A 22,882-nucleotide genomic window follows, 5' to 3' on the forward strand; every position below is an offset into this window, starting at 1 on the left:
GACTAGTGTACACTAGTTCCTTCCACTCTGGTGCATGCATCTTCCACCAGGAAATAAATTTTTCCGCCTCCTCCTCTACCAGATTGGAATGTGAAGTGGGGTGTAATTTGTAGGGCATACTCTTGCATAAACTTCACAAACATTCCTCCTTGTCTGCACCACAGATTATTGTTACTACGACCGCAAAAGCAGTGCACCTGTTTAGAGCACCTATAAAGAACAGTCTCTTAAACTTTAACGACTAGTAAACATGAATATTCGAATAATTTTGAGTAATTTTCATCAAATTTAGCCCTCTTTGCTTTACACTGTGGCGTTTTTCAAAGTCTAAGGTTAGTACGTCTGTAGAAGGTTTCACTGCAGGGTGTCATTTTGCATGAGAGTGCACTTGTGCTCACAACACCTCACTGGTAATGTCCTGCTCCCCAAAATGTCATGAGCTCTCGTATCCTTCGGTCGCCATATCACAAAGTGGCTTCTCCTTTCTTAGTTGGAATTTAGCATTAATGTAGAGCACCTTTGATGCTCTAACAAAAGGAATTGTGTTCTCTGATCCCCTAATTTTCCTCACTTGATGCCTAGTGTTATAATAGCATGATCGATACCATGAGAGTATGTGTGGTGTATAATTGTGTGCATGGTGGGGTGAGGGCGGTACAAGAATTTTAGCTACTTTTCTGGATGACTTCAATCTGTATTGTCGAATGGTATTTGTTTCGTTCACTCATTTTTACCAAACTTCGCTTTGTTTATGGCAACAAGTATATTGCAGCTTGCTAGCGCACCTGCCAACATATATAATGAGTAAGCATGTGTGTTGGAAGAAAGACCAGCTAATAGTTTGTCAGGAGCTCAGGCCCATTTGAACCATTAAAATTTGTACTTAAACCTGTGGCTATTACTGCTGAATAATTGCCCGCCCCTGAGAACAGCCCATAACATTTTATTCCTTTATAGTAACGCTGAAGCTTTGAACAGCATTTGAACTTAGACTTGTTTAAAAAATGACCCATTTCCTTGTTCAAGTAACACAAAGGTTACAAAGGAAGACAGAAACTTGAAGCCAACAACAGCGGCATAAGTATAAACAGCCCTATACGATTCGCAACCTTGTACCTGGTTATGATGTGCTTCACCCTATTTTTTTTTCACACGCTCTTCTTTACTGTTTTATGGGCATACCAATTTAATATTGATGTTCTTACTTTTTAATATTTGGTCAACATACTTTTTCTTCATCGGCTTTCAACAAAATGTGTATTAATGATGTACCTTCATTTATGATTTACATAGATGTTAACCAGATGCATCCTGATAGAAAATTTACATTCCTTAATTTTTTGTTGCTTTCTTTCAAATGTGCAAATAATTTATCCTCATATCTATTTTCACTTCCGGGAAGACTTCCGGGAAGTCACTTCACTTCCGGGAAGTCTACAGGAATAATGATTGCTTACATATGTACATTGTTCTCTCTTTTCGTCACCCCTACTCTTTGCAAAAACTGACAGCCGTGCCCCTACCCGCTCCATCACGATCACCACTCCTCAGCACACACTTCCTACCTTTATTTTAACACTTTGGCTTCTCTTGACCTACTTTATGCACCAAGTTCTCCTCCCCCAGTGAGGGTACGCGCCAGTAAGCTATGCACAAAAACACGCTGCGAAAGAAAACATTTGCTACCCTGATGGCAAGCACCTTTTTTGAAACATCAGCTACAGCGACATCCCTTGTCCCAACAATGTTGGCCTATGTACATGTCTTGCTAACCCAGAAGTTACTGCTTTGTTGTTTTCTGTTATTATCGTTTTTTGTCGTTTTTTTAGCATGGAAATTCACGAATACTATTTGTTTCGCGTAGAAGCAGCAAGTTTATCCTTGCAAGGCGTTTGGGGTCAGGAACTTTGACCAGCAAAAAAGTGCAAGACGAGTGACTGAAGAAAATAAACTTGCTTCTCTGATCTAAAGACGTTGCTGACGGAGATCTTGAACCTGTTTTAAGTATACTGCGCAATACGTTCACAACATAAACTGCAAAGTTTTTTATCTTTTCAGCTATGTCATTGTGTTGGCAAGGCAATTTTGTCGATGGTGACCTGCTGCTACGGATATGAGCTGCCTTCATCACATTTGCATTAAAGTGTATTGACTATCGTGGACAATTGTACGTTGGAAGTGCGAGCGTCGACCAAATTGCGTCTCTGCGTTCAAGACCGCTGGAAACAATGGGTCACGTAGGCACATTCCGAACGCAGGTGTTATTGCGGCAGATCCCAGCAGATAGAGCACCAATAAACTTCGGTCGACGCTCGCGCGTCCTGGGCAATTTTGTCCCCGATGGCAAATTCTCCAAAAAATGGATATGCTCTGCAAGACGAAATGCGGGAAGCGCCTGTACTTTAACGGCTGTAGTGCAGATTGAGCAAACGGAGCCTTTAGTTTTCTGAATGCGGGAAGCAGTCGTATCTTGTATTACGGTCTCTGTTTTACGGCTATCCGTTCTGCGGAAATGACCGATCTTTATTTGGGGAAAAAACGAACGTTCGGTCACACATTACCAGCAGATTGTCTGTAAAGTAAGGAAAATTTTTTTCTGCAGTGCACGTATATACATACGATCTGTTATTGGAGCTTTTGGTAGAAGGCTAGGTCTCACATTTCGTGCGTATCTTCATGATGCGTGGAGTTTGCACGTTCAATAGAATATTGTTAAATGAAACCTTGTGAGTACAAGCGTTCATTCTGACAGCGTGTATAGTTTTCCTCGCGAAAATACGGATGGTCACATAAAAAAATAATTCGGAATTCTATCTATTTCGTGCAAGGCAGTGTAGCCACTGTATTATTACAGTGAAATGTCCGTAAAACTTAAAACAGGGAGCACCTCTTTTATATTAACGGAAGCTTTTGATATATTTTGGAAATACGACGTACTTTCCACATATCTGCCTACAGTTACTCCGTATAATGACGGAAATCCTCCGTATAGTGACGGAATTTCCTTAGAGTGTACCCCCCACCCCCTTCCCCTTGGCAGCGCATGCGGCGGATGCATACAGGGGCTAGAGCTGAACAGTTTTGCCATAATACTTCTCGCTGCAGTCGGTGTATTTAAACGCGTAACGACGTTCTGCTCTGCTGGCCTCTTCGTCGGCGTTCTTTGGCTGAGCAGATCTCCTGGTTTGGCGGCTGCCCAAAACATGTTCAATAAGGCAAAACGATTCCTATAATAGCCACGACCAACCTAGGCGTTTGTTCACATAAACCGCAGGTGGGCTAGCCATAGGTTGTGACGTGCGTAAAGTGTGCTACCTGTCATCACCTCTGCATTCTTGCGGTGCAGTGAGAATGTGCACATCTATTTTCAGAAAAGCCGGCAGAACGTGTGGGGTTCAGAGCTCAAAATCTAACTTACGGAGCGTTTGAACTCCTTTGAACGCTAGAGCGCAATACTCGAAAGAAATGACTTAGGGCAATGGTATCGCGATGGTATACACCGAGCTCGGATCACTACGGCGCACGCATGACCGCACTGCAGGCCGGAGTGCTTGCACGTCGAAGGCGAGAAATGTAAACAAGAGAGAAGAATATGGCCCTACAAGATGGCGGAGTGACGACAACTTCCGGTGCCACTGATGCTGTTGTTGTTGTTGCCTCAAAAAAATGGCTCGCACACATAAGGGGGATTGGCCACACTGTACAGAATGAAACCAACACCCAACAACATAGCAAAAGGGTTAAGGGCGAACATTTAGAATGAATCATTTGGCAATTAACTAATAACATCGATTTTGTGAGTTCCCATACGTCAAAAAAGTGAAAAATAAATAAATTGAACTGAGAAGCTAAGTAAAAATAATATCAATAAAATGGAATGCACCACGGTCGGTACCCTAGCAGCCTAACCTTTCGGATGCTCCGATGTACTTGTGCAAAGCAGTAATCATGGAACCATGGATTGTGCCTAATTGACACGCACCAAAAGACAAACTGCTAAATCTAAGTTTCTAGCTTGAAAAATGAGGAACGATTGCGAAAGCAGGAGAACCGGCGCCAAGAAAGGGAGAAATGGTCCCTAGTTTCTAAATCACTACAAAAGGAACAGAGGTTAGTTATGGATAGACCAGATCTATGAAGGTAAAAATTTAAGCAGGGAACTCGACAGCGGTAACTTGCTAACGTCACCTCGCATTGGCGTGAAAGGCATTTGCATGCGTTCCACTGAAATTTTACATGTTGAAATTCATGGGTAGAAAGCATGGGTGATTCATTACAAGTCAACAATAAAAGGCGTTTGAATCTGGTTCCTGTTATAAAGGAGAAATCAGGAAGAACATTTAAGACCGGACCATTTCGAAATGCCGATGCGAGCGAGTCAGCTCATTCATTTAAAAAGATTCCGCTATGTCCGGGGACCGAGACAAAGCGGATGTCAGACACATTGTCTAGCACAAGAGTCGAAAATATATTTTCAACAGGTGTGACCGATTAGCGGAAGTTAAACGTGCACAGACCGAAAGCGTGTCTGTAACCAATATTAACTTATTAGCTATCTGTGGACCCAATTTTTGGATGGCCAAATTATCGCCAGGAATTCAGCAAAGAATATTGTAGTGTACTAGGTGAGACGGAAAGCAAGAAACCAGTAAAGCTGAATTGAAAAGATGCCAACCCTGGTCTCCTCTAAATTTTGTGATGCATCCGTTGAAATTAATGGGTGACATGGAAATTGATTAAGGTGATCTTGAGGGCACCTACAAATATGCGCGCCGGAAGAAATGTTGCGTTTTTTGGAAAACATATCACCAAAGTTGAACAAATTAGGTTTTGGAGAAATAAGGTTCCCCAGAACAAAAACAACTTTTTGCTCTTGGTAACGCCGCCAGCCTGTTATATAAATAACTTGGGAGAATTGATGAAAACGGGTTTCAATTGGTAGAGGGATGCATCATAAAGCTTCAGGAATGTCAAGACAGTAAGTTGCTGGAATCTAGATTCAAGCGTTATGATTCCAGACTTCAGATAAATTACGTTGTTAGCCACGAAACTTGGTAGCCGAAGGCAGAGGCGTAGCGCTTGCCTTTCTAGTAATATTGAAGGTCGTAGTTTCTATGCTGCGCATCCTGAAAAAAAGAATACAGCTAAATTAGATAATTAGGCAGATGTAAATTGGCATGCGTAAATTGGCACACGTAGCTCTACGCATCCCTTTGTTTTTACTACTGAACTGGCGCAACAATGCCATTGAACGTTCCCCTTTTCTAGCATTTGATTCGATTTGTTGCTGCCAGTTTTCGTACCATCATAACTTATCCCTAAGTACTTCAAGGCTGCAAGTTGCAGGCTTTAAAGATCGGTTCATTTCGGTAAGCCAACATTGTAACCCTCGTGAACAATTAAACCAGGCAATAAGAAATCTAATCCAGAAATTTCGCAGTGTGGAAACACATGTTCAAAAGTGACAGTTATATTATATAACATTTTTGATGAGACTAATGCTAGCAGCCCACCGCCTCTACCTGGGCGATCTAAACGAAATGTTCGAAAGATATTAATAGTAAATAATTATTGTAAGAAACTCCATGATTCTTGAAGCAAAATAACATCTGGAATTAGTTTGCGTACTAGATAAAGAAAGCCAACCTAACCGGAGAATATAGAGCGGCAATTCCATTGAAGAAATTTAAATGAAGCTATGGCGTTCCTAAAATGGATGACTCCACAGCAGAATGCAATGCACGCTGCTCGTGGTGATCCCTGTTTTTACCTTTTTTTGGCCTAGCTTTCTGAGAATCAGTCGAAGAAAAGGCCGCGCTCTTACGTATATTGCTGATGGTCACAAGCCTCATGTGCCCAAATGAATGGCTAGGTTCCGCAGATGCTGACAGTGGAGAACACAAGGAGGTATCAGGCGCAACTTGTGCCTGACTATTACAGTTTGTTTCGTTTTAATGTTGAGCAATAATACTAGCTGAACTTGTGGGGTCTGCTGCAGCAAAGTTCGATTAGAGGAGGCAGTTGAATTTGGCAGCCATGATCTCGCTAATGCCTTCGACAAGGGTGTTAAGAAGTCACTCCATAAATTATGAAATTGCCTTGTCAATAGCTGCGGCAACTGCAGCCGAAACGGTGGCTTCTAGGGATGTGGACTCATGGGACGCAGCGGCTACGTAACCGACTTCCCGCTCTTTAATCGCTGCTATCTCTTCCGTGCGGGAATGACGTTTCTCCGCGACCTCAAGCACCTGCATTTCCTGGCCTCGTGCGGGGCAGGTAGCACACCCGTAGAACCATGACAGCCATCGCATAAGCAACACCTCGGAGCACCTACATCGCAGGCTGAAGTGGAGTGAGAGCGGGGACAATTACAGCGTCTCAAGGAAAATCTGCAGGCATTAGCACTCTGCTCAAATCTCCAGCAGTTTCGGCACTGCAGTGGTTTGGGAGTCAAAGCATCCACGCGGAACAAGTACGGTCAGGTCTTCACTTCAGACGGGAGCGTTGAACCGGCAAATGAGACGATAATGCTCTCAGTTGGTACTCGGTTATCACCTACTTACATATTGCATCTGTAAACCGAAACAACACCAGCCGGAGACAGCATATTCAAAGAAGGCATCAGGAGTGATACCGGCGGGGAACCCCCGAACGATGTCCTTCGTGCATGCGAGATGTGGAGGCACGAAAGCACGAACCACAATGCTAGCGAATCTCGTGCAGTTAAGCAAATCATGGAGGCACTGAACCTTAGATGACTTACACAGAATGTCATTCTTGTCTAAGAGCCTTACCTCCGAGATGTCACCGAAGTGTTCCGTTATACCGTGCAGCTCCTCCTGGAAAATTTCTTATACATTATACAAAATGAATCCAACATATGTGGGAACCTTCGCCCGGAGCAAAGTGTTTACTCCGTTGTGAAGAAAACACTCCAGGGGCACCGACTCAGTGGGACGACTAGCCCACCAGGGCGAGACCTGGCCGGGACCGGAGACCGACATTCACGTCCCTGAAAAAAAAACGCACCTACATAAGAAACTAAGTACTACAAGCAGTTAAATTGTGGCTAGTCCCCTTTCGGATACGAGACAAGAGGATCACATGGAAGCCTATCAGTGAATTTCGAGCCGTCAGAGCCCTGGCGAAACGGCGTTCAACCTGTGCAGTCTCTCCTCAGTTTCTTCTTCCACCATGAGCTGCATCGTATCGTATACATCATCATATACATCGGGATAGCGGCAACCATGCAGTCGCCGCTAAACCCTTTTTGCTTCTTCATGCAGTTCATCGTGCTCCTTGGAGTATGGCTGTATCCCTCGACCTGCGCATGTGCGGTTTCACCAGTGCTCATCTATAATGACTCACCGACACCGTTGCCAGTCCTGCTATCTGACGCAAGTCAAGATCATTGGTGCCAGCAAGTAATCCAGGGCGCCATCTTCATACCTTTGCACACGGATTCACAGCCGCCAGGAGCGACATCTCCCTTCTGGCTCTACTTAAGCAGCTGCCTTCGTCCGGCCACTTTCAGTGGGCACGGGATAGCGGCAACCATGCAGTCGCCGCTAAACCCTTTTTGCTTCTTCATGCAGTTCATCGTGCTCCTTGGAGTATGGCTGTATCCCTCGACCTGCGCATGTGCGGTTTCACCAGTGCTCATCTATAATGACTCACCGACACCGTTGCCAGTCCTGCTATCTGACGCAAGTCAAGATCATTCGTGCCAGCAAGTAATCCAGGGCGCCATCTTCATACCTTTGCACACGGATCCACAGCCGCCAGGAGCGACATCTCCCTTCTGGCTCTACGTAAGCAGCTGCCTTCGTCCGGCCACTTTCAGTGGGCACGGGATAGCGGCAACCATGCAGTCACCGCTAAACCCTTTTTCTTCTTTATGCTGGTCTGTGAAGCTCCGTCTCTTTACTCTAAACGTACAAGTAACGTCTGTCTGCTGCTTTTCCCGTGCCCAAGTGTATTTTTTGCCTCACTGTGTGAATGTGCGTTTGTTGCAAGGCTACTCATCCTATCTGGTGACGTTGAACTTAATCCAGGACCCGCAGCTGACGCGCAGTACAAAGAACTCCTTGCAGCCATTTCTGCCCTTTCAGCAAAAATAGATTCACGACACACAGAGGTAATGAGTGGTCTCGCCGAATTAAAGGAAAAGCAAGCTCAATTAACTAATCAAGTTTCCGATTTAACCACTAGATTAACGACAGTTGAATCGCTTGTTGAATCACTTGAGCTTAACCCGTCGTCAGCTGACATACCTGCAGTTGTAGCTCACGCCGTTAAAACTGAAAATGCCTCCCTCCTGACACGTCTCGATGATCTGGAAGATCGCTCCAGCCGGGATAACTTAATGTTTTATGGTATTTCTGACACTCCGTCAGAAACATGGGCGCAGTCCGAAAAATTGGTGTGTGAATTTTTGTCTCATCATCTTAAGTTTGAGGTCCCCGAGAATATGGTATTTATTTATTCATACTGTCGATCCCATCAGGGATCATAACAGGAAGGGCATACATAGTTATCTTGCCGTGTAACAATAATAATTAGCGCAATAATAAGGTTAGACATATTAAACATGCAGTTAGCAGAGGCAGACAATGTAGTAGGCATAAAAGTAACGTTATACACTGTAATAATGTTGATAAAAAAAAGCAACAGGTAATCAAAGCCAGAAAATATACAAAGGTGAACAAAATGGTATGCATAAATTACACAATACATAGCATTAAATTTAAGAGTAACAAGGGGAAATGAGGTAGTCTGTCAAACATCAATGGTGGTAAGCAATAATTACAACAGAAAGGAAGTAAACAATTTGCATAAATCAACAATAGTACTCAGTAATGGCAAGTAATACAAGTTATAAAAGTGAGGTATACACAAGAGGTAGTAATCCATAAGGTACGGTTAAGGTGTCGTTAAAGAAATTGTGATTATGTGCACAATCTAATGAAATAAAATGGCACAAAAATAGATGGTGACACAAGTACATCATAATTGCGAAGCGCGCAATTCATTTTCGGCTAATGTCAAAAAAGTAGTTAAGGATGGGCTGTCTGTAATATTAGGGTCCAGCTTGTTCCATTCACGTGTCGTTAAAGGGAAAAACGAATGCTTATGGCTTTCCGTATGAAATGGGTGTTCGTTTAATGACAGTGAATGTTTATGTCGGGTGAGTCGTGTTTGTGCTAAAGATGTGTATTTGGAACTGTCTATTTTGAATTCATTATGAATAAGTTGGTACATCAATTTTAATCGTGCAAGCTTGGCTCGTTCTTGTAAGGTCAGTATACCGGCCTGTTTTAGCAATTCTGTGGGGGAGTCTGTTAACCTATGTTTGTTGTAAATATATCTGAGTGCCTTCCTTTGAATTGCTTCTAGTTTGTTAATGAGTTCTTTGGTGAAAGGAAACCAAACAACGTTAGCATACTCTAATACAGATCTGACATATGTGTTATATGCTAGTAGTTTTGTGTATGGGGGTGCTAGTCTAAGACGTCTGTTCAGGAAAAATAATTTTTTTTTGTGCGGTCGAGGTAACGTTGTTAACATGGCGCTCCCATCTGAAATCGTGTGTTAATGTTAAGCCAAGGTACTTGTACTCCTTCACTTTGTTAAGTGTGGCGTTATTTATAGTGTAATTAAAATCTGATGTGAGCTTTTTTCTAGTAATTGATAAAATAGCAGATTTTTAGTATTTAAAGTCATTTGCCATTCGATACACCATTTGTACACAAGTGACAAAGCGTCGTTCAAGGCCACATGGTCATTATGAGAATTGATTACCTGATACAGAACACAATCGTCAGCAAAAAGTCTAACATTGACTGGAATATTGGAAGGCAGATCATTAATGTAAATGAGAAATAAAACTGGAGCCAGAACACTTCCTTGTGGAACTCCGGATCTTACGCTAGATTTCATGGAATATTGCTGGTTAACTTCTACAAATTGAGTGCGGTTAGTAAGGTAGTCTTTGATCCAGTTCAGAATAGGGCCCTTTCCCAAGGTAAGTTCGAGTTTATAAATTAATTTCTTATGTGTTACGCGATCGAAAGCTTTTGAAAAATCTAGAAAGATGAGATCGATTTGTTTCTGTTGGTCAATACTTAACGATACATCGTGGACAAGCTCAATTAGTTGTGTGACTGTGGAAACTCCTGTAAGAAAACCATGCTGACAATCCGTTAGTATTTCTTCCTGTTCAAGGTGTTTGGTTATGTGCTTTAAGATAATGTGCTCTAGTAGTTTGCAAACAGTGCATGTTAGTGAGATTGGTCTGTAGTTAGCGGGTTCTGTTTTACTTCCCGATTTATGAATTGGTTTCACTTTGGCTGTTTTCCAATCCTTAGGGAGGGTACCTGAGGAGATTGATTTGTTAAAAATTATTAATAAGTACTTGGCCATCCACTCAGCGTATCTGCGAAGGAATGCATTTGGAATATTATCAGGTCCTGGTGATTTCTTTGGGTCTAAATTAAGCAGTAGGTTAAGTATGCCTGCTTCGGTTAATGTGAGTGGCTCTAGTGGCTCATTTCTAGAGAAGTCTGCTTGTGGTAGTGTGCCGTTGTCCTCAGTGAAAACAGAGCAGAAGTAGTCATTAAGCAAGTTAGCAGAGTTCCTGTTATCTTCATTTGAGGCTTCGTTGTCGTTACGATTCTTTTGGTTAATGTAGCTCCAGAACTTTGTGGGAGCAGTTTTCAAAAAGTTTGTGAGTGCATTAGTAAAGTAGAACTGTTTGGCTGTCTTAATTTTTGATTTCATAAGTTGGATAGCTGCGCTGAGATTTTCATGCGTAAATTTTAATGGGTTAGTTTTCAGCAATTTTCGCATTCGGTTTACTTTTCGTTTCGCATGTATAACGTCACGCGTTATCCATGGATTACGTCTAGTAAGTTTCTTTTTTTTTAGTTGGTATATAATTGGTTATACAATGAGATATAATGGCGGAAAATGCGAGCCACAGTGTATCGATGTCTGTAGTGCTGTTATGGGAAAGTTGTAAAAACGTGTCGTATTCATTAATCAGGTAATCAAGTATAGTAGTGTCGTTAGCTTTACTATAGTCTGGGTAAGCAATGATTTGCTGAGGGGTAACGCTGTCGTGAAGGGGTATAGTGCAATGGGTAATTTTGTGATCCGAAATACCATCTAGTAAGCTTAATCTTGTTTCGTCATTTATGAAGTGATTGCTGAGGAATATTAGATCTAGTATGGAACAGCTGGATCCCTGTACACGTGTAGGTTCAGTTACAATTTGTGTAAGGTTGAACGCTAACATAAAGTCAAGTAACACATCCGCACAGGGTGAATGATGCTGCATTGTTTGCCAATTCACTTCAGGAACGTTAAAATCACCTGCGATTATTATTCTGGACCCTGATGCATATTGCTCGGTATATTCATGCAATCGGCGCACTTTGTCGAGGCCGGAAGAAGGACTGCGATAGACGCAGCCTACGACAACAGTGTAAGATGCGAAGCGCAGTTTACAAAAGATGGCCTCAACGCCCTCAACATCCGGTAACATTAAAAACGGGATTTCTTTCTTTACTAGAATGGCCACGCCACCGCCTCGGTGGCGTGGCCGAGTCGGTGGGCCGAGAGCCCACCGACTTGGCTCGTATACTGCTAATAAGACTCGCCCGATTATAATGAAATTTTCTTGCTCAAAACTAAAGGATAAAATTCTGGCACTAAAATCTAACTTCAAATCCACCGGGGTATCTGTGGGCGAAGATTTCTGCCGAGCAACGCGCCAGTCTAGGAAAAAGCTGCTTGATTTTGCTAAGGCATCAGGACAGACATACTCAATACGGCTAAATAAATTATTTTTGAACAAGAAGTGCTACGTTTACTGTTCTACCACTGACAATGTATGCGAAGTCAGCATGCCACGTGCAGCACGCTCTTCTGTTCGGTCGCGTCAACCTAACGAAGGAAATGGTTCGACATAGCTAGCACATGCGCAATCTAATAACACCATATCTGTTTTTGTCACTAACGTGCGGAGTCTACTAAATAAACGTGCTGCGGTGTCCTCGCTGATTGATTCATGCGCTGCTGACATAGTGTCTCACTGAAACATGGCTCTCGGCTCGGATAAAAAATAGCGAAATTTTTTATTGTGAAAAACTGTATTCATGTTATCGCTGCGATCGTGGTGTGCGATCAGGTGGAGGTGTCTTGATTGCGGTTGCTGAAACGCTCACATCGAGCTCAGTTTCCATAGAAACACCACTTAAACTTGTTTGCGTGCGCGTTGTACTCGACAACAGAGACGTTATTTTTTGAACATGCTATCGCCCTCCTACTGCTTCGACATCATTTTGCGATGACCTTCACGACGCATTGAACAAATTAGTTGTCAGATACCCTAACGCTCCCCTTTTCCTTCTTGGTGACTTCAACTTTCCCGATATCATTTGGCGTAACGACACGTCAACGTCCCAGTCTTCTCAGAGTACCCAGTTTATAAACACTTGTTTGGATTTCCACTTCACCCAGCTTGTACTGAAACCAACGCGCCTGTCTGCCTCCTCATCTAACATACTAGATCTGATTCTCACTGCGAACCCTGACACAGTTTCCCCAATTCTTTACATAAAAGGCGTAAGTGATCACCTTGCACTCACTTTTCATATCAACGCACGGGCTCCTGTAAAGAAAACTACGAAGGTGATCCGCGATTACAGCAAAGCCGACTTGGCTTCCATTACCGCTGAAATGGAAAATTTCGCAGCTTCTTACATCGCTAATTTCGATCAGCGCTGTGTTGAAGAAAACTGGTGCATTTTCAAAAATAAATTGTTGTAATTAATCGAACGTTTCGTGCCGCAAAGAACAGTCGCTTGCAAGCCATGGTCCCCTTGGTTCAACCCCTTTCTGAAGCGACTACGTAACAAAAAAAAGCGGTTGTTTCGTCGCGCAAAAGCTTCATGCAGTGACGTTGCTTGGTCCGCTTACTACCTCACTGAAAGCGACTACAACACAGCCGCCGCTAGTGCGAAACAGCATTTTTATTCTGTTACCCTTCCGTCCATCTTGCAAACTAATCCTCGTAAATTCTGGACCATAGTTAACGGTACTCCAAGCAAAATAATCCAATTAACATACCCAAATGATCAACTTGTTGCTCCTGAAGAATGCTGTAATGTATTTATTGATGTGTTCTCTTCACATGTTACCACAATGCCACGTGGATTACCGCTTGTATCCAATTCTGGTTTTTCGCCCATGGATCCAATCTCTATTGACTGGGTTGATGTTATCTGCCTAATAAACGATCAAAAAACGTCCTCCTCTGCCGGCCCAGACTGCCTGAACTCAAAAATTTTGAAGTGTACTAATGTATTTTCTGCTGTTATTTTGTCACACATTTTCACTCAGTCATTGCAGCAGTCTGTTCTTCCACACGACTGGTGCGTGGGAAAGGTGATTCCAGTTCATAAATCAGGTAACACACACTTACCAAGCAATTACAGGCCTATCTCACTAACTAGCATTTCATGTAAAATTCTTGAGCATATATTATATTCACATTTGGCTGAGTTTTTAGAATCAAACTCCTTTTTCAACCCCTGTCAACATGGTTTCCGTAAGTTCTTTTCCTGTGAAACACAGCTCTTAACATTTACTAATGATCTCTTTGAAATTTCTGATCTAGGTACCGACATTGACTGCGTATTTCTTGATTTTGCGAAGGCCTTTGACTCTGTGACCCGTGATTTACTTCTGCTTAAGCTGTCTCAACTTAACTTGGACGCAAATGTACTCGAGTGGATAAAAAACTTTCTAACAGGACGCAGTTTGTAAACACTAATAACTGTAATTCTCGGTTTTCTAACGTACCAGCAGGTGTTCCTCAAGGGTGAGTCCTGGGTCCACTTCTCTTTCTAATCTATATAAACGATCTTCCGAACTGCGTTCTTTCCTCTTCCATAAAGCTTTTCGCGGATGACTGTGTTCTTTACCGTAAAATTACTAATCCTTCAGATTCCCAAGAGCTGCAGGACGACCTTAATCGCGTAATTGAGTGGTGATCTAATTGGTGCATGCAACTAAATTCAAATAAATGCAAGGCCATGCGTATATCTCGTAACACTGCCACGCACACCTACTTTATTAATGGTGCACCTGTGACGTCAGTTAGCTCTTACAAGTATCTCGGCCTTCACATATCAAATAACCTTTCTTGGCACTCGCATATTGACTATGTTACTAAAAACGCTAATAGCATGCTTGGTTACTTACGCCGTAATTTTAGCTCTGCCCCTTCTTCCCTGAAGCTAACTCTTTATAAAACTTTAGTTCGCTCCAAATTGGAATATGCTTCAGCCATTTGGGATCCGACTCAGTCGTCATTAGTTTCTACTCTTGAAAGTATTCAAAACCGCAGTGCACGCTTTATATTATCTAGTTATTCTCGCTATGCAAGTATTTCTTCAATGAAACAAACTCCTAACTTACCTGATCTTTCGTCACGCCGCAAATCTTCCCGTCTCTCCCTTTTTCACAAAGTTTTTCACTTAAACCCCCTTTTAAAAGAGACCCTTCTTGCCCCTCCGTCTTATATTTCTGCCCGCACTGACCACAGCCTTAAAATCGGGGTGCCATTGTGCCGTACTAACCGGTACAGTGGCTCATTCATCCCCAGGACAAGCACGGACTGGAATCGCCTTCCCGCCTCAATCGCACTCATCACCGACCCTACTAACTTCAAAACCGACGTTCTGAATGCCTTTTGTTAATATTTTTTGTTAATTTTTTGTTAATACTTGTTTGTATTTTTTACTGCATTACTTCTTGTTTTGACTCCACTCCTTTCTGTAACGCCTTCGGGCCTTGAAAGTACGTGAAATAAATAAATAAATAAATAAATAAATGTACTATATAACAAAATAATGTACCTCCTTCTGTACTAATGATGAGTGATGAAACAAATGCACAAGGCTCAGGCCTCCCTTCTCAAGCGGAGGGAAGAGGTTGTCCCTTCTGATGGCTTTCCATGTATAACGCCCAATGAAACATGCAAATATTCTGTGAAATGCCTGAACATTGATATGTGAACAGAACAAAACCTGCAGAACATAAAGAAACTTGGAAGCAAGAAATAAATTGCATACCTTAGCGCTCGGAAAATTGGAGAGATGACTTCCCTGCCAGGTTGTCACCTTTCGACGGATAGTGGTTATCGTGGACGTCCAATGAGGTCCACCATTTCGGAAGTTTAGAATATAGAATAATATTTTCTATATTTTCACCAAGATATCACAACGGAGTCTGGTTCCAAAGAATATTCGCGAATACAGAGGGGGTGAGCGCCCACATGCCTAGCCGGAAGCCCCTACTTTTGTCGATATTTACACTAGCTCCTACAGTCTCACAGAAACGCAGGGTAGCGTTTATTGCCTTGCTAATGCTTGGCTTATCGACGCAAAAGAAGGCAGTGCCGTCTGCATAAGCTAGCAATTTAATTTCGTCATCGTCATATTTGTATCCTTCAATGCTTGAGTCGCAAATCACGCTTAAGCAAAGTGGTTCCAAGTATATTGCGGATAGTAAAGGCGCGAGCGGACAACCCTGACAAACGGGTGACCGTACCTGTATGATATCTCAGAGGGTACGGTTGACAGTGAACTTTGTAGTGCAATGTTTATAACAACGTGTTACACCATTGTACAATACATCCCCTAACCGAAGATGTCGCAGCAGTTGGAACAAAAAATCGTGAACCTTATCAAAGGCTTCGACGAGGTCGATCTGGAGAAGAGCTACTTGATCCATGCTACCCTCTATGCACTCAAGGACTGAGTGTGCGATATGAACATTTGTCTGTAAAGAGCGTCCTCGAATTCCGCATGCTTAATGGTAACCTACTAATATAGTAATGACTCTCTGCAACCTATTTGTCAGTACTTTTGCTAAATTTTTGTAATCGACGTTGCATAACGATATTGACCTATCTCCACATACTCTCTTTATTACATCACTATCACTGCTCTTTGATATTAAGGTTGTGTGGCGCTGATAGAAAAACGGAGGAAGCTCCCGATATTTATACGCCTCCTCGAAAAGCTGCTCAAGAAAAGGAAACAGGAATTCCTGAAATCTTATATAAAATTCAGCACTAAGGCCATCGGGGCCAGGCGTCTTGTTTTTATGGAGATTTTCGACGGCAAACCTAATTTCTTCTCGAGTTATTGGCCCAACAGCGGTGAGTCGATCATCTTCTTGAAAGTGTCGCATAAGGGAAATAAACTGATCAGCTTTTTCTTCGTAACCGTTCTGAGGCTTAACTGCAGTGAGAAGATTTTTGTAATGAGCTTCAAGTACGGTTATTATTTGCGACGTTTTTGTGCATATGTGGAACCGCCAGACTCAATTTGTAATATTAGCTTAGAAAGCGCGTGTCGCTTTTCATCACCGAGAGCCCTTTTTGTGGGCTGCTCACCTGCGAAGCGAGTTGTGCGTGAACGCACCATTACTCTTTTGTACACTTCCGTCTCGTTTCTCTATATTTGTGCGAGAACTGTATTTATCTCATCGCTATACAACACTGGTTCCTGACTTTCGAAAGCGTGGAGCTTGTGAAGTAGATCATGAAGGTAATGCTTTCCAAGTTTTTTTTCTTTGAGACAGCTCACACGTAATGGCAATCGCCTCATTTTTTGCTCTATATTTGAATACTTCCCATTGAGCAAACAATGGAGGCTGTTCAAATTGTGTTACTTCTTGGAATAATCCTTTCATATTGTTTACAAAACTTCCCTCTTGTAAAAGTTGCGTATTAAGTTTCTACAGTTCCCAATTTGCAGAAAACTTGCGAAACTTTTGGGGACCCCACGAAACAGCTACTAAACAGTGGTCGGTGAAAAATATAGGTTTCACGTCGTAGTTGTGAATGTGGGACCATAGATTCGTCGAAACATGCACACGATCAAGTCGAGCATGAGGGACGCCTTGAAAGTGCGTAAACCGCACCTCAGAAGGTGTGTAGGCTCCCACGTCTATCAGATTGTGATCTTCCGTTAACTGATGTAGGAAAGTAGCACTTGAATCATAACGATTACTCAGGTATGAGTGATCTCTGGAATGACAAACACAGTTGAAGTCTCCCAACACTACCAAATCTCTGTCAGTATCTAGGAATGAAGCAAGAGAGAGGAAGAAAGCCTTCCTGTCATTCAGTTCTGAGGGAGTATAAACAGAAATAAACCGCCAATTACGGCAAGAAAAAAAAGAGGCCACAGCATATAAGGCGGCATTGAAGCGACAATGAAGCGATTTTTACCTGCTTTCTAACCAACCAAAGGCATCCAGCGGAAGCCCCAGATGCTTGGCTAATACACACCTCGTAATCTGGTTGAAAAGTTTGCAGCGCAAGGTTGACATCACTAGCAGACGTAATCTTTGTCTCTTACACTGCCTCAACATCAATTTCATGTTGCCTAAGCACGTGAAGTAATTGCTGCTGAGGCCTTATGTTCCGTAGCCCACATACATTGAGTGTCGCTACACATAAGGGGAGTGTGAAGTCGGTAGCCATTTTTCTCCCCTAAAGCTTTTGTATTTCGTCGTCTTTGGCCACAGGTAAATCTGTGGTCTTGCTCCCTTTGGACTTCTTTGTCATGCTCTCCTGACACTAGGCTGATAAAACCGGCGCGGCACATTATCACCAATAGCACTAGCAGACACTTTCTCGGGCACCTGTACCGCATTTTCTGTTGCTTCGTCGTTACGTGGTGCTGGACGTGTCCTTACCTGACTGCTGTTCGTCGCCTCGTCTTCTTCCTTCTCATCAGAGGGCTTTTCTTCAAGGTTTGCTTGGCCCCGTGGGCAAACCGAGTTATCCTCGCCTGTAGCTTCGCTGCTGTTATTTGAGCTGCTGTGGCTTCTCGGAATTGGCTTTGTGGACTCCTGTTCTGCGTCCATGATGCCACCTGTACTTTCCCCAGTGGCATCTGCTACTTCTGTAGAATCCATGAGATGGTGCAGTTGGGCCTTGTTTACTCTATATTGCCGAGAACAAAGCTTATTGGCGTAGGTCAACATGCAGGCGTCCGGCAAGTGACCAAATCAGTGGCGCTGCGAGCATCTCGGTGTTCTGCATTGTCGAGGGACCTGTCCCACACACTTGCAACGAAGGCACAGCGGAGGCCTGCCGGGAATAAGAACCAGGCACTGGCGGCCATACATGCACATGTGTGGTATTGAGCTTACGGTGACACTGTCTTTAAGCACCAAGGAAAGTTCCGGGTTTGTTCTTGCCCATTGTTCCATACCAGCTCGCCTCCTTACTTCTCTATCCACCGACTTCACCTGACCGTACACTTGAAATGCCTCTTCAAAGCGTCGAAGTTCAAGATGAGGTGGAAGCCAAACTAACTTGAGCTTGATGTTTTTAGTTGCGGGATCTATCACTTGAGCCCTTTGCTCGCAGCTCACCGCAGGTGACGAGAGTTTGTTTCGCCGCACTGATAGCGCAAGTAACCATCCATATACGGCTCATTTGATACTCTCCAGCACCTATGATATCTGCAGCAGAGCGTCTCGGAAGTCAGGAGCACGGTATGGTCTGCCGCTCAAGTCCGCATGAAGAAAAATGGAATTCAAAACATCGTTCCCGGTTGGTAGACGCGAGAGGACAACTTTGTAACTTGCATCTTCATTCAAAAACGGGGTCGACGATGCTCGGCCTAGGGCCAATACACTGTTTCCAGCAGAGAGCATTTTCGAGCACAACCATTCCGCACGGCTTTTTCTTCTTCGCCACGCCGCGCCAGCGCTTGCCAGCATTCCGCGGAAAAATGTCCTATAAGCGTGTGCTAGCGCACGAAAGGACACGTGGGGCCACATGCGCGCTGTGTAGCGTAGATCCGTGTACATTTTGTATTGCAGTTGCAGGTTATTACGCCAGGTACAATGTCATGTATCAGATGCCCTGGTAGCGGTAGAAGGAAGTTCAATAAGGTATAGGAAAGAAAAAGAAGTTTAAGGAGGTGTATACAAGAATATTAGAAAATGTATGATGTACCTGAATAAATGAAGCTCGCTTGGTGACCATGTCACCACCGCGTTCCAAAGGGGATGCCAATAAATCTTCATCGTCATTATTATTGTATCCTGCCACTTGCCTTGTTATGTAAATGCGCGCCGCGTAACGTCTATGCGTGCGCATATTTCATTGCAGTTGCATAGCATTACATCAGCAAGCAGCTCACGTAGCAGTTGCATAGGTGGCGGTACAAGGTAGATAAGGAAGTCTTCAGGAAGAAAAACATTATGGAGATATATAGAAACAGATTTAATGAACGAACATGTATGGCATGCCTGATTAATTGAAGCAGGCTAGGGGACGGTTTTTCACCGACCTGTTTCAGAGGGAATACCAATAAATAATGATCTTCATTAGCATCGCATCGTGCCATTTGACACACGATTAAACACACGATGTGGCATGCGCGCCGCGTAGCATCGATACGTGCAAACATTGCATTGCAGTTCCGTTATGTTCCACCAGGTGTCCCGACATGCGGGAGTTGCGTATAGCAGGTGCATGCTGCGCGTACCAGGACCCGGATAACTCAGGAGACTGGGCGGCTATTTACCACCACTCCGTTTGGAAGGGGATGCCAACAAACAATAATTATCACCGTAATCAACGGCAATGCACCGTGCGACACGAGACATTCATTTGAGGGACCGCCAGCAATTTGTGGCGCAGCGGCGCAGCCATGCAGCAGCACCGTGACCGTAATACATGTGTATATATCCTGGAAAGTACAGGCGCTCCCAGAATAATTCGGAACGCAGGACACGCAGCTGCTCGTCGGTGGAGCGCGGCGGCGGATAAATACAGGCAAGATTTGCGCATGCGCGGTCTCCATAGCGAGCAAGTTTCGCTCCCTATTGCATCTAGTTTGGCGTTGCCTTGCTCCAAGAAGGTAGCGCTAGGTGCCCTGGGCAAATGAATGTCTAGCACAGCATGCATGCACCGTAATCTATAAATAAAGGCTTGTGGATTCCTTGCACCGTATTGTCGCCATGGTCTGCTCCCGTCTGGGAGATAGCAATGCTTCGCGTGATTACATGACTAGTGAGGCGGCTTGGCTACAACGGCATCGCTGCCTTATTTTTTCCACCATGTTACCCTGTCCTGCGAAGTATTAGCTCTTGGCAAAATAGCTCCCTATCAGTGTTACCACTAGCTTCGTAATACGAGGACAATTACCACTATTACATGACACCTCTTAACGAGTGTGTCTGCGATAGTGGCAATAAAAAATTAACAATATGAAATAATGCGGCACGTTTATCAAGGCCAATTTCACGCACAAGAACTCACTTCATGCAAAGGGCACTCTAATGAACTCTTCACGACTCTAGTAATTTATTGGCGCACCCCATTACGTGGTTTGCATATATTGTGCGCCAATTAATCATGGAATCTGGACCATCTGTAGCGAGTATCCTTACGTATTGATCGCGTGTAGGCGTTTGTTGGCGAAGATACCCATTTTCATGCTCATTTTATTTTGCTTAAAGGAAATACACAATGATAATCATGGCTAGGCTGTGTGAGCTGAATGCAAAAAAAAATAGTAAGGAGAACATAGTAAATCTAAATGACAGGAAGAACACTGGGTTTATTTTTTTCTACAGTAAACAAAAAGAACCGAAACGTAACTGTTTCGTCTAAAGCTGTTGGCATGTTCCGCTATCAATATCTCGCGAATGCGACGTCCACGTGAAGCGCAGCTTGTACGCGGCGTGGAATTGGCTCGTAGAGCGCATCGACGAAGTCCCTCCTCTCACCAAGGCGCTTCCACTCGCGCGTTATGGCGAGCCAGAGCTCGTCGGCACTGGCCCCTTCAAGATTCAGCTTGCATAAACTTCATCATGCCCCACACGTTCTACGTAACATTGAAGTCTGCACCTTTCCGAGGCCAGTCAAGAACGCGAACACTACGTTCTTGAAGAAGTTTTTCCACAGCTCTGGCGGTGTGCACCGGGCCCAGGTCTTGTTGCAACAAGTAGCAGCCATATTTAAATGGCCCTTCCAGAGCGTATGGCAATAGGTGGTGGTCGAGAATTTCGCAGTAAGCTTTAGCTGTGAACGATGGGGACAGTCGGATTAGCGGACCGAGGCCCTCTTTGCTAATTGCTCCCCAAACGTTGATAGTACAGCGGCCGCTGCTGTAGATCTCGTAAACATACCCAGGCTCGTATCTACACGAAAAGAAGGGAATGATCTTTTCAGATAAAATACCTTTTGCGCGCCCGAAAAATTTGTGCTTAAAAGATCAGAAACAAAATGAACAATGAAAATAGCTGCAGTTAATGGTCTCCATACGCGGCGCTCTTGACCCCATCTAGATGAAGATGTCGATTCATTTGTGAATATGACTTCCTTCCATTCTTCAGTCGTCCAGCGCTCATATGCCCTGCCAAACTCAAGGCGCCGGCGTTTTTGGCGCTCCGTAAGGTATGGCTTTTGTGCCGCGACAAATCCACGAAGACCAGCCCCTCGCAAATTGTTTCCTCACTGACTTGCACGTTGAGGGCTGTCTTGATCTAGCGAGCGCTCTGAAAAGGATTAGCAACGGCTGCAGCAACAATGAGAAGTCGGACCCTTCCGACGTGCACCAGTGTCATTCCGATCGTGCTGCATCTTTGAGTCGGCCATCTTCATCCCTGTACGCTTGGATTATTCGGTTGACCGCACTTATAGACTTTCCTGTGAGGCGGCATATCTCACGTTGAGGTATACCTTGCCAACTGAGCTTAATTATATTTCTCCGCACATTCATCGGCACTCTTTACGGCATGTTGCCTCGATAGGAATAGGGCGAAATTAGCGTAACTGTCATTGTTTCAATGTGTTCGTATCTCTTTATCAATCGAGCCGCCGATATCATCATGGCTGCATCAGACGAAAACGCCGCCCTTTGCCAGCGCTAGTCACGGTCACCTACCGTAAATATTTTGAGCAAATGATAAATGCGGCCCGCACGAAAAATGAAAAAAAGGCGCCCAAGCACCCGAACATGCAGACACGAGCGCTTATGCTCCAGCGCGAGTGCATGCGCAGACACAGCTTGTCACAGATACCACCGGCCCAGCCCCCCTTGACAAAACATTAAGGGGCACCTAGGGCTACCGTTTTGCAGACGCGCAACACAAACTAGGTGCACCAGGGAGCCAACCTTGCTCGCTAGGGAGACCGCGCACGCGCAGACCATGGTACTACTTTTTCCACGGGCGCACTCCGCCGGCGAGCGGCCGCGTGTGTTGCGTTCCGAATTATTCTGGGAGCGCCTGCACATGAAGCACCCTTGAAATGTTAACGCGTTGAAATGTAAACGGAGTGAGATATAAAACCATTTATTGAAAAGGTGAATCTAGGCCTACAGTAGATAGTGACCGTTGCTTTGATATCTTCACATGATTGTCCCCATGGTGATTACGTCTTGTCTCCCATAATCGACGTTCTGTTAACCCGCCATGTCGCCCTTGCTCACGCCATTATTACAATTGCTAGCAATACAAAGGTCATCCCCTTCCCAACGTCAGCCTGTTGACTAATGTTATCCCGCAAGGCTTGTCGCTGGCCACCATTTCCGCGCTAGATCCTTGGAAGATTGCCGATTTGGATGCAGATGTTTCACCGTTTTCTTGCTTCGCCAAATCCACTCCTTCGTCTCTTTATGACATTAACAAGATCATCGCTGCTGATCTGACTCAGGCGCAAGCTCAAGATCTCTACCACGTTCTGGCGTCCTATGTGACATCTTTGATTTTGACGGTAGCGCTCTAGGCCAAACATCTGTCGTGACTCATCCAATCAACACTGGTGACTGCACCC

The 22,882-nt window shown here is 44.1% G+C and overlaps 1 protein-coding gene across 1 annotated transcript in view; it reads left to right on the plus strand.

Annotated features, from left to right (window-relative positions):
- The first annotated feature begins 7,438 nt into the window (after positions 1-7,438).
- The window catches only part of LOC135912238 (uncharacterized), a 593,471-nt gene continuing 578,027 nt past the window's right edge, over positions 7,439-22,882 (plus strand). Inside the window, exon 1 of the mRNA XM_070527155.1 lies at positions 7,439-7,811. Coding sequence (XP_070383256.1) covers positions 7,557-7,811 — 255 coding nt within the window. The 5' untranslated portion in view covers positions 7,439-7,556. The remainder of the gene's footprint in view (positions 7,812-22,882) is intronic.

This window comes from Dermacentor albipictus, chromosome 10 (genome assembly GCF_038994185.2).
Source record: "Dermacentor albipictus isolate Rhodes 1998 colony chromosome 10, USDA_Dalb.pri_finalv2, whole genome shotgun sequence".
NCBI classification, from domain to species: Eukaryota; Metazoa; Arthropoda; class Arachnida; order Ixodida; family Ixodidae; genus Dermacentor; species Dermacentor albipictus.